The 12,313-nt window shown below is 38.3% G+C and overlaps 1 protein-coding gene across 1 annotated transcript in view; it reads right to left on the bottom strand.

The window, feature by feature from the left end:
• Positions 1-12,313, bottom strand: part of faf1 (Fas (TNFRSF6) associated factor 1) — a 208,424-nt gene that overhangs the window by 160,202 nt on the left and 35,909 nt on the right. Inside the window, exon 7 of the mRNA XM_078408556.1 lies at positions 3,459-3,564. Coding sequence (XP_078264682.1) covers positions 3,459-3,564 — 106 coding nt within the window. The remainder of the gene's footprint in view (positions 1-3,458; positions 3,565-12,313) is intronic.

Here is a 12,313-nt window from a genome sequence, read left to right as displayed (position 1 = left end):
TTTAACCTATTTTGGCACAAGGTTGAGAATCTGAAGATTAATTGCAGAAAAGGAAGTGTACCAACATTGGATTTGGAAGGCAGAGGATTAGTGAGTACATTTGGAAGCCAAGGAAAAAAGCTGGGATAAGAATGAAATTTGCCAATGTCAAACTGCAAGTACCGCCAATAAAAATTAAGAAACAAGCTGAGGGCAGTGATAAGCATGTTATCCTAGGTGTTACAGGTCATGGCTTAGTGGTCAAGATTTCCAATTACAGGGTTTTCAACTAAACTCAAGAGGATAACCCTAGTGCCTTTTATAAATGTGCAAAGGTCAAGAAATGAAAGACGAAGGCCTATTGGAGACTGAAAATGTCATCAATACATGGAGGTGGAAGGCAGAAGTTTGATTCCAAATTAATATTTGACAATGATCACCAGAGAGGCACAGTGACTATGGTTGAGAAAATGCAGATGTGAGAAATTACCTGCAACGTTCTGAGAGGCAAGAGAAATTATTTACAAAAACCATGATTAATTCAAAAGAGTTTTAAGGGTGGACAGTTTCTAATTGTTGTGTTGATGTAACAAAGAATTTAATCAAAGTAAACTTCGACAAGTAGCTTATCAGAAAAGGATCAAAAATATCCCAAATCTGAAATTATAGCCGCTTCTCTTTCTACCGATTTTCTAGCATGTTTTTTTTTCATTTCAGATTTTTATAGCACTTGCAGTCTTTCTGATTTTCATTTAATATTAGGAAAAGAACCCAAGGCAGGGTGTCAAGTGGCAAGAAACAATGGTAAATGATCTGTTTACAATAATCTTCTGCAGGGCTTGGCAATAAGTCTTTGGCTTTTAAATTACAGTAAACTCTTGCAATAACAGGGCACTTGGGGGGGAAAATGGAGTCCGTTATTACCGATTGTCTGCTATAATCGAGTGAGGTGGGTGGAGATAAAGTTTCAACCAATGCCACAAGTGAAGGTTGGTGGAGGGGGGGGGTTAAACAAGCAGGAATTCACAGACAAGGGAGCTGCAGAGTGCCCGGCACCACACACGGTGGGCCAAGGACAGGTCCAGTATTCACGCCACCTTCATGCTGCTCACTCTCTCCGGTCCAGGAATTGGAAGTATGTCACACGGTGCCAGCTCATAAGGTAATGGCCAGAAGTGGGATGGCAGTGCAATGGGAGCCTTGGTCCACTATAACCTAAATCTACAATATAGAAGTCTGTTATTGCGACGGTTTACTGTATTTAATCAAATTTGAACGATATGATCAGAAGGTTAGTAGATGATAAAAACAAAAAGAGCTATAGACTGCAGGAAAATATCAATCCACTGGACAGAAACATATTGATTGGATATCAATCCATAAGTGCTAGGCCAAATGAGGCAGAGGAATATACAATAAGTGGTAGGATACCGAAAAGTACAGAGGGAGAGTCACCTGAGGAATGTTTGTCTATTTATCCCTGAAGCCAATGGATAATGTAATTAAGGTAGTTGATAAAGGATATAGGCTCATTTCCTTGCACAGGAAGGAACTGCAGATGCTGGTTTACATCAAAGATGGACACAAAAAGCTGGAAAAGCTTCAGTCTGAAGAAGGGTCGCGACCTGAAACATCATTGATTCCTTTTCACCAGAGATGCTGTCTAACCCACTGAATTACTCCAGCTTTGTGTCTATCTTAGGCTTATTTCCTTTATATGCAAAGGCCTGGAATTTCAAAGGAGGTCATACTCAAACTGCATCAAATAACAGGATATTCAAGGAACTACAGATGCTTGTTCACAAAAAAGTGCTGGAGTAACCCAATGGGTAAACTAGCATCTGTAGTTCCTTGTTTCTCCTTTTTATTGCCCCATGGGAAAAAAAACTCAAAGTGTGCATATTTTGAAGTTCTCTCTCTGACAGGAGTTCTGCGAGACCTCTCTCACTCTGTGACTCTTGCTGCTCTCTTGCTCTTCAACCATGTTCTGACCCCAACTCGCTACTCCAGCCACGCGTTTCCTCATGCACAGCTGCCTGACCCGCTGAGTTACTCTGGTACTTTGAGTCTTTTTTTGTGTCAAATAATAGACAGCCCACAGTGAGACAACTATGTTTAACACTGGCCAGGAAGGATAGGACAGCACCAATAAGAGTACAGGGCAGCAGGAAGATGTTTCTTAAGAGATGTGGTTTAGTTTTGAGAAAAGAATGGATGGGCTGGGATGTTTTCTACAGAATAGAACCCAAAGACAGATTTAGTTGGAGTAAAGAATGTTATATAAAGATTAGACAAGTCAAAAAGGACCTCTTTATTCCCCTAAGCAGGCACATTCGAAATGGGGGAGGGGGGTGAGAGTCAATATCATAATAAGAGTCACAGTACATTTTACTTCTGTCCAAAGAATAGTCAAGGTCCAGAACACACTGCTCAAAAGCTTGGTGGGGGTAGAATCCTATTTAAAAAGTACCTGAATAAACTTTCACGGCTATGGACTTAATGCCGAGAAGTGAGATTAGTCTGAAGAGTACTCTCTCTGCAATTGGAAACATAATGAGCTAAACAGCCTCCTTCTGTGTCATAAATTTATCAACAGAGGAGAAAGTGACTTAAGGAGGAAGAGAAAAGATCTATTATGGCTTGGGAAATTGTTTGGAAAGATTTTCCTTTAACAAAAGCAGCAATACATTTTAACTAAAGTTGGTGAATAGGTTCATAAGGCAGCATAAAAATAATCAAGCTGCTGATTATCATTAAAACAATGACATTATTAATTTCCATTGGAGTCATCATTCATTACTGAACAGTAATGACAGAATGTTGCTTTTTTTTGCAACAAGTACAAATTTTCTTTTAGTTTTCACACAAGTGGAATGGAAAATTCTATACCTTCACCATTGCCAACAGAATCAATTAAGAAAATCTTAAACTTAGCATATATTTGTGTCAACTCAAAAAAAAAATTAACAGCAAAACTGAGAATTATTGGCAAGATTTTGGCTGTCACAAACCTATTTTCAAAAAAATTCATAGTACTTGTGATAGTTACGGAAGGGAAGATGATTGTTACTAATCAAAAATTACAGGATTAAACAAAATTACTGTTCCACATTTAGAGCTCACTTTACATAATACACAACAACAGCATATTTATTGCTAAAATGTAAATCTACCCAAGCCATTTTACTTCTGGAATGTCAGCCATGTAAATTTAAAACATTTATATTTAAATTGTTACCAATTGTGAATGATCTGTCCAACTGGGACTCAAACCCATAGCATAACAGTCACTGTAATCACTTAATTTATTTTACTAGTAAAATAACATGGCCATTTAAAAGCCCATATCCCAATTTTAAGAGGAGCAAACAAGAAAATCAGAGTTCATGCAGTAATTGTCAAAAGTTTAGAACCTCTTTAGCAAAACCCATGCTGGTGATAATGAGCCGACTTTGCCTCCTGACTCCACTATAGCTCACCTCTTGCACAGTTCTGGTGCCCGGAAAGTTTAGGCTATAATCCCGCTGGGCTTCTCGATGCGTAATGATCAGCATGAAGTTTTCATTTAATGATTCCTGTAGGGCACTGAAAGAGTGGAGACAAAAACAACAGAATCAGGGAAGAGCATGTTCAAACTTGCTCTCGGCCTGACTATGTGAAATCCCAAGAGTATATTGACTACCAATGGGCAAGTCTTAACAGATTTGTTTATAGTCTGTACATAAAGCAGGAGTATGCTGCGAGTGACCAGACAGGATGTTACCACTTTATATTTAAGACTCATCACAAATGGGACATACCAATCATGTGAAAAAAAAACGTTAGTTATAAAATTGTTGTTTTACTTGTAATAGACAAAAACATAATTATTTCCAATTTCACATGAATTATTTTACTTATCAAATTGTTTCTTCATAATTATGACATTTGTTTTTTTACATTTCTATTAAGTTCAATGCCAATTATAATCTGCCATAAAATATTTCAAAAATATTGTTGCTGATTTCACACAAATTATAAAAGCAAGAGGAAGAATGAAAAGGTATATAATTAAATGAAAACATGTGTGTTGGCATTTTCCAAGTACTGGGCACTTCATTTTGAATTGTTCTCACAAATGCATGCACATTTGCTTCTCGTGCATTTCATTTGTGTATCAAAGACATGTTAATGTTTAGTAAAGATGGAGTGGTGCACCCAGGACCCTGCTCTCTGCAGCAACTTAAAATTGGCACTTGCTGTGGATCTAGCATTCCCAAAGCACCAGGAGAGAAAGCACCAGGCTTTGAGTGGCACAAATTAACTGAAATAGAGGAGACAGAAACCTATTTGTTCTTCCTCCCTTGCTGTCCACTACCATAAAAGAAAATGCATCGATTTTTGTTATTCTTCTTTTAGTATCCTTTTATGCAATTTGATTCTCCAACTCTCATCACAGCTTCCTGCAATTTAAACATTATTCTCCAATTTCAATTCATATATCATTTATACCAAAATAATGAAAGATAAACTGCTCTTAAAATTTGACAGCACCATAAAATATTCCTTAGAGTGGAAAAATAAACTCGTTCAAAGTTTCAGAATTATTAGTCTTACTCGCACGAGTTAGGAAAGAATGAAATCATAAACGTTTGCAGTGCTGACAAATGGATTGTTTTTGAAATACAATCATTCACATTATAAAAGAAAATGCATCAGTCAAATTGCACACAAAGATACTAAACCATAAGATAAAAATAATCAATGAATCATCTGTGTTGGTAGTGTACTATGAGAGGCAAAAGTTGAATAGAATATCCAGAGAACTCCAACCCTGCATCAAGTTGTGGTCAGTGTCCTTTTGTTTTTTAAACCTGTCCTCTCTGATGAATTTCCATATATCCTTCCAAAGTAATGCACCAGCGACAATGTCACATGTCCTTAACATGTATCGAAACAGTAAATGACGTATGGTTATCGTTTTAATGAATTTGTAACACGGAAATTGATATCAAAATAGATGGAAAGGAAAATAGCAAATAGTTCCATATCGTTTAGAAGAGGGGTCATGCTTAATTACAATAGGAAGTGGATGCTATAAACATCCATTTAATTTTCATTATTAGGCATTGCTGAACTGGGAGGCAAAGAGAAGTGTATATGGTAGACCAGCCTAATCGCAACACATACTTCCAATGCTGGAGATCTGGGACAAGGTTGCAGAACAATGAGACTGAACAATTGCAGCACAAACCCTAGATCAATAAGAGTAAAATTGGCATTGAAAATAATGGACATCACTTAGCATTTCTTATTCAACGTTAATTCTATTCATTTCATTATTTTATTTCAAATATATTCAAAGACAAAATTAAACCTTAAATTGTTTTTTGTACACTGAAAGCACTTAGAGAATGTCAATATCACATTGAAAATATTTATGCACTTTAAAGCCATTTCAAGTTAGTGTTGCACTTGATTTTGTCTTCTTCCTCTTTCCTCTAAAACCTGTCCTATGCACATACCTCACAGAATTTTGATACAGACAATCCTGAGAGCAAATAATTTTAATATGCATTCATTAAAATACTATTCAGATTCACTTTGATTTTAGTCACACAAAGTACACATGAAGCAGGTGTTTTCTGAGAAAAGCAAATTTGATACGTCTTTGATGGTCCTCACAATTAATAAGTTATGGCACACAGTAAAGACATTCTTTTACTATGAGTACAATACTAGCTTAAGCTAACAAAAACCAAGTTTACTGTAATTACTGCATATTTACATAAAATAAAAAAATATTAAATCACTGTGAACAAGTAATGTTTGATGTGGCTTGTACAGCTATATTTGGCAGATTGATGTTCAAAGGACAGACAGCATGTGACAGCTTGAAAATGCAGCAAATATGCTTTTGCTGAGGCTTTAGTGTTTACTTTGTATTTAAAAATTGGAGATTTTCATATGCCATCATATGAATTTCCAAAATACAAATTACAGTTCTGTATTAATCAAATTCAAAAGCTCTGCATTTTGGTATTCTGCCAGGGCTGATCAAATTAATAAGATAATGATCCAACATTAAAAAAATCTTACATAATTAACGGTGTTACAAATGTTAATGAATGCCAAGGTATCTGAATGTTTGTTACATCTTTTCTGTTCTCTCACATCAAGTTTGTATTAAATTGGTCAACTCTCTTCCCCCCCCCACCCCATTCTCAAATGCACCTACCTATGGAAATACATTACACTCTAATCTAAAATCATTCTAACCATGCTAGGTTCAATTCATTGCCCTTTACCGCTGTATGTAATTACACCATATGCAATGAGGGATGAAATGAAACACCTTAATGAACAACTCCTTACTTAACTATAACATTTAAGGAATCAAAGACAATGAGAAATGTGCTTCCAGTAATTGTCATTTGCAGTAATATGGTGTCACTTTCTAATGCATACCAAAGCAATTTATAATTCACTGAACTGTAAATAACCAATTTAAATAATTTACCCCATGTCCAAATGGATTCCTCTCCTTATCTCAACGCTTCCCTTGTGAATTTTGCTTCTCTCTCCAATTTAGCAAGTATTTTTTTCAATGTTGCAATTTCATTCAAACTTTAGCTCCCAATCACCCTTGCAACTCCACTGCACCATTCCCTCTGTCATTCAACCTCCTACCTAATGAACAGTTTGCAAATACTACTTGACTTTAAAAAAAATATGACTATGAATGATACCATTGGGTATCATTGGGTACACAATGATTTAAGTACGCAAATCACTGGGCTCTTAATGATTCCTGGATTGCATTTGTATTTATAAAATTTACTTGCTGGGTTTCAATAATGGAGGAATTAATAGAGAAAAATTGGTTTCTTTTTCATTAAAAGTCATGCCTTATGAAACTTCAGAAAATACCACCTATGTAACTTTCTGGTGTGAATTGCAAACATAATAAGGAAGGGTTTCCATTTAAAGTGAAGAGCTTTTAATCATACTGCAAGATTTTCTTTAATTAATTCTGCTCCTTTTTTCCATTCTTTTCCTCCCCATCCACAACAGTTATATCTAGGAATAGTTTATGTCCAAAAATAGATTAGAAGAGGAAATGACCTTTTAGCCCATTTACGCTTGTGCCATCACTCATTGTGATCTTACTTTGACCTATGCGCCTTGAAATTTAAAAATTAACATCTTATCAGGCTGGTTGAAGGAAAAAAAAAGCCAAATTTCTATCATTGCTTAAATAGATCTTGCAACTCCTCAATAATCACTGAGAGCAACTGTTACCTGGACAACCTTGGTCTCAACCTTAGCACGGCAATTTCCTTCAATATCTCCTCACTTTCATCACCCCTGCAGCTTAAAACACATCTGTGTTCTCACTTTTGTCGTTTTGATGAAAAGTTATCATCTCAAAATTAATTCTGTTTCTCTTTCCACAGATGTTGCTTTACCTGCCGAGTATCTTATTTCAGATTTCCACCATCTGCAGTTGTTTACTTTTCAGTTTCAACTTATTGCTAAGTTTAGCAGGTCCAGAAATTAAAGGCAAGTGGAACTGAAGGTCAGTTGGCTAATTGGATTCAAAATTGGTTGATGCTGCGACACAGAATGTGATGGAAGGATGCTTTTCTAATTGGAAGTCTCTAACCAGTGGTGTACCACAGGGATTGGCACTGTGATCCTTGTTGTTAATGATATATATTAGTGACTTGGATGTGGGCGGCACGGTGGCGCAGCGGTAGAGTTGCTGTCTTACAGCGAATGCAGCGCCGGAGACTCAGGTTCGATCCTGACTACGGGCGCCGTCTGTACGGAATTTGTACGTTCTCCCCGTGACCTGCGTGGGTTTTCTCCGAGTTCTTCGGTTTCCTCCCACACTCCAAAGATGTACAGGTTTGTAGGTTAATTGACTGGGTAAATGTAAAAATTGTCCCTTGTGTGTGTAGGATAGTGTTGATGTGCGGGGAACGCTGGGCGGCGCGGACTCGGTGGGCCGAAGGGCCTGTTTCCACGCTGCATCTGTATCTCTAATGTAGGATGTATGATTAGCAAGTTTGCAGATGACACAAAAATCGGTGTGGATCTAGAGCAAGGTTGTTTATAAGATTACAGTAGGGTATAGATCAGATGGAAAGTTGGACAGAGTGATGACAGATAGAATTTAATCCTGATGTCCGAGTGAGGCATTTTGGGCTGTCAGATAGGCATAGGACTTGTAAAGCAAAATATAGGATGCTAAGGAATGCTGATGAACAGAGACCTTGGAGTTTAAATCCACAGTTCTGTGAAAGTGGCAACACAGATAGATAGGACGATGACAGGATATGGAATGCCTGCCTTCATAGGCTGGGCATGGAATATAGAACTTGGAATGTTTTATTGCAATTTTACAAAATACTAATGAGGTCACAGTTGGATTATGTACAGATCTGGTCATCACAGAGACAGTACAGAGGAGATTCACCAGGATATTGCCTGGATTAGAGGATTTTAGTAACTGCAGCAGACACAAGAGGTTTTGAGACATAAAGCATAGATACCAGGGCCATTCACCACACAAACTGTACCTCCTTGCAGAATTTCTCTCGGGTGCAATGGCCCTCCACATCCATTAAAGGTCCAGGTAGTGGGTTATCGTGGGCAGCAGTCCTATTCCAGGACGATCTGGTCTAAATTTTGTATCTATAATGTTCCTTTTTATCTCCAAGCCATGGACCTGGCACCACAAAACCCAGTCTACAAGTTAGCAGGTGCTCCTTTAGTTTCACATGCTATTGAGAGCTTAATTACCCATGCATCGCAGGGCACTAAAAATCAATTTTGACCATCTCTGCAAATTTACAAGGATGATAAAGGAATCAATGTCAGTTTCTTCTCCTAAGGCAACATCCTCAGCATTGAGGCCTTGATTACCCCAACCAGCTCCTTTGCCAGGCCACGTTGCTCACATGCCTAACACCGGACACACTCACATGTGCTTTGTCACAGGAAGAGATTACCAAGCAGAAGAGGAAGAGGAATACTGTGCAAGTAATAACAAGCTGGTGAAGAATCAAGTCAATATTCTGCATCAGAACTGGGCATACCTTCTCCCAAGGACTTCACATCGCTCAACAAATGTTGCTCTGAGTATACATTAGCAAGATCTCAAGATAAAAGCTCAACTAAATTAACAAATTATGTGGATTATTGATAGATCAGAAAATGCTGGAAATACTCAAAAAGAGACTACAAACCCAGAAGCAGGTAACGTTACCCGAGAATAGGGTAAACTGAAACAGAAACAACAGATTTTTGGATCTCTATCTCTCTGCATTTGTATATATATTTTTAAACACACTAGCCTATCAATATGGCCTTGTTTTTGACTTTTTTATTTAATTTACAGCCACAAATTTGTATGATTGTAGACTAGCCTATGATTCAAACCAACATCATCAGAATGTTTGCAAGATATTTCAAAAGTTAAAAGAAACATAACTTTACAGTCAAATGGACCACATTTGTTACATAATTATAAGTAGGTGCAGATCTACCTCTTTGCTCAATTCATGGGATATTCATTCAGTAAATTAGAGCAATTTGACAAACATAAAATAAACACTCCACTCAAAGTGCAGATTTCTATTCCGAAGTAAAGGAACTAATTCCAACCTCCATCAGAGAGTCATAGAGTGATACATTGTGGAAACAGACCCTTTGGCCCAACTCGCCCACTCCGGCCAATATGTCCCAGCTACACTAGTCCCACCTGCCAGCATTTGGTCCATATCCCTCCAAATCTGTCCCATCCATGTACCTGTATAACTGATTTTTAAATGTTGGGGTAGTCCCTGCCTCAACTACCTCCTCTGGCAGCTCGTTCCATATATCCAATCACAATAATACTTTATTAGCCAAGTATGTTTTGCAACATACGAGGAACTTCATTTGCCATATAGTCATAACAATAAAAAAACAACAGACCACACAAAATACATTTTAACATGAACATCCACCATATTGACTCCTCCACATTCCTCACTGTGATGGAAGGCAAACAAAAAGTTCAATCTCTCCCTTCTGTGTCCTCCAGCGATCGGGGCCCTCTAACCTTCCGTTGACGGGACGATCTTGACTCCCGTAAAGGCAGCAGCGGCTTCATCGTCGGGGCGATCCAGCTCCTGCATTGGGGAGGGGGTGGGGCGATCACAGTTCCCCTGTGCCGGGCGATCTCAGTTCCCCTGTGCCGGGCAATCTATACCCCGGGTCGGGGCCAGTCAAACTTCAAGCGGCGTTTGGAGCTCCCGACCGGTCTGAACCAGGGATGTTAAAGTTCACAGGCCATGGTTGGAGCGTCGATCCCAGGCAAGGGATCACATTCTCAGATGGTATGTCCACGGCCCCGCAGTGCGGCTCAAAGTCAGTCCCAGGCAAGGCCTCTAGCTCTACGATGTTAGGCCGCAGAGCGACCGGAGATACGATCCAGAAAACAATCGCACCTCCGACAAAGTAAGAGATTGAAAAAAAGTTTCCCCTGACCCCCCCGCCCACATAAAACAAACCAGAGAACATTTACACAAACTTTTAAAACTTACCAAAAATAACAAGAAAAGTTCAAAAAGGCCAGACTGTAGGCAAGGCAGCCATCGTCCACCACTCTTTTGTGTCAAAAAAGTTACCCCTCAGATTCCTATTAAATATTTTCCCCTTTACCTTAAACGTATGTCCTCCTTGCGTCAGTTGGAGAAACTACAATGCATCAGCATTTTCGTAAAACAATTTGACCTACTAACATTAAAAGCTTTCCATTTCACAAAATAAATTTAATGGAGGATAATTTTCATCTCCACCTTCTTAAGTAGGCTCTCAGGATCAAGGAGACTTGTCTCCACTTTTGTTTTATGAGCTTTGAGATGGCTGATGTGAAAACTGTAGATTATTCCACAAATGGAGCAGGAAGTGGCTAGCAGTTTGGGTGGATGGTTTGTGTTGTGTGCTGCTTCTGCTGCTTCCATGATTCTCATCCCCATCCTGAATGTTTCTTATCTACTTTGACCAGCTAGACTTTAAGCAAACTTAAGAGTACATCTACAAATCTTTTCTATCAGCCTGATAATTTCTTCCCATGATGGAACACAGAACAGAGTGCCCATTTCTAGAGTTTGGTGTAAATCGTGCAAATGACATGGTCAGCCCAAAGTCAATGACTGAGAACTGAGGCCTCAATGATGGGGATGTTGCATTGGAAAGGACACTGACCTCTCACTCATCCTTTGATGTTGAAATTTGCCAGCATAAGATCTATCTATCTGAGGTATGGGCCTCAGGGCAGGGCACACAGCAACTGATAAACACTTATCTCTGTCCTTCTACATGCTTCCAAGACCTGGACCCCCATTAGCAAACAATTCAAAGCATTGTAAAAATCTCAATAATACTGTCTCCACGAAAACAACAAATTCAACGGAAGGATAAGCAAACCAACCACAGCATTCTTGCTCTCATCCTCACCATCTGGGTGGTTCTAGCTGGCTGGACCAACTTCTTGGAAATGGAGCTACTTATTAGGATTAAAATTATATGTATGGGTGTTTCCTCAAATACAGCACTCAGTAGTGAAACTGAAGGTCTCCAAACTTCCAGGTTATTTCTGTTTTTTATGTAATATTCCCATTGTTTCATATCCTGTATTTTTAGTATAGATCATGGTGTATAGCCAAAATAATGAGATGAAGCAAAAATGAATAAATCTATAAAGAAAAATATCAGATATGTCCCTGTGTTTTCTTGCCTTTTTTGGGACATTTTTCAAGCAGGATTTCATCAAATCCTTAGGCTAATTTTTACCGGAAAGATTCCATTAATTTTGCAATTATAAGCAATATAAGCCAAATTCTGATGGTGCTTATGATTTTTTTCATTTATCACCCTATAAGATGGTTTCCTGATGCGCCACGATTTGCAGCAGAACGCTAGTAGCGGTGTCTATTTGGTCACATGTTAAATGTGTGAATTAAAAGCAGAGTAACCATTTTTATATTTATTGTTTCTTTTTTTACTGTTTATATTTTGTGTTTAAGCTTTCCATTTAAATATTTAATAATGAATAAAAGTAATGAAATAATAAAAATCTAGTCTGCTCACCGATTTTAGTGATGTCTCATTCTGTTGTCTCCAACCCCCCTCCCCCCCGCCCCTGTTGAGTAACGTCGTGAATGCTATTTATAGCTTTTACGGGTTTTCGTCGCGATTTTTTATTTATTCAATCGCGATTATAATGACCCTGGCGTGAACTACAGGCCTTGTGGTGGATTAGGTGCCGACATTTTGTAAGGGAGCTTCGAAATCAGTAAAT

Source organism: Rhinoraja longicauda, chromosome 11, assembly GCF_053455715.1.
Source record: "Rhinoraja longicauda isolate Sanriku21f chromosome 11, sRhiLon1.1, whole genome shotgun sequence".
NCBI lineage: Eukaryota > Metazoa > Chordata > Chondrichthyes > Rajiformes > Arhynchobatidae > Rhinoraja > Rhinoraja longicauda.
Note: the sequence above shows the minus strand (reverse complement) of the source record. Positions and strands in the feature narration are given on the sequence as shown.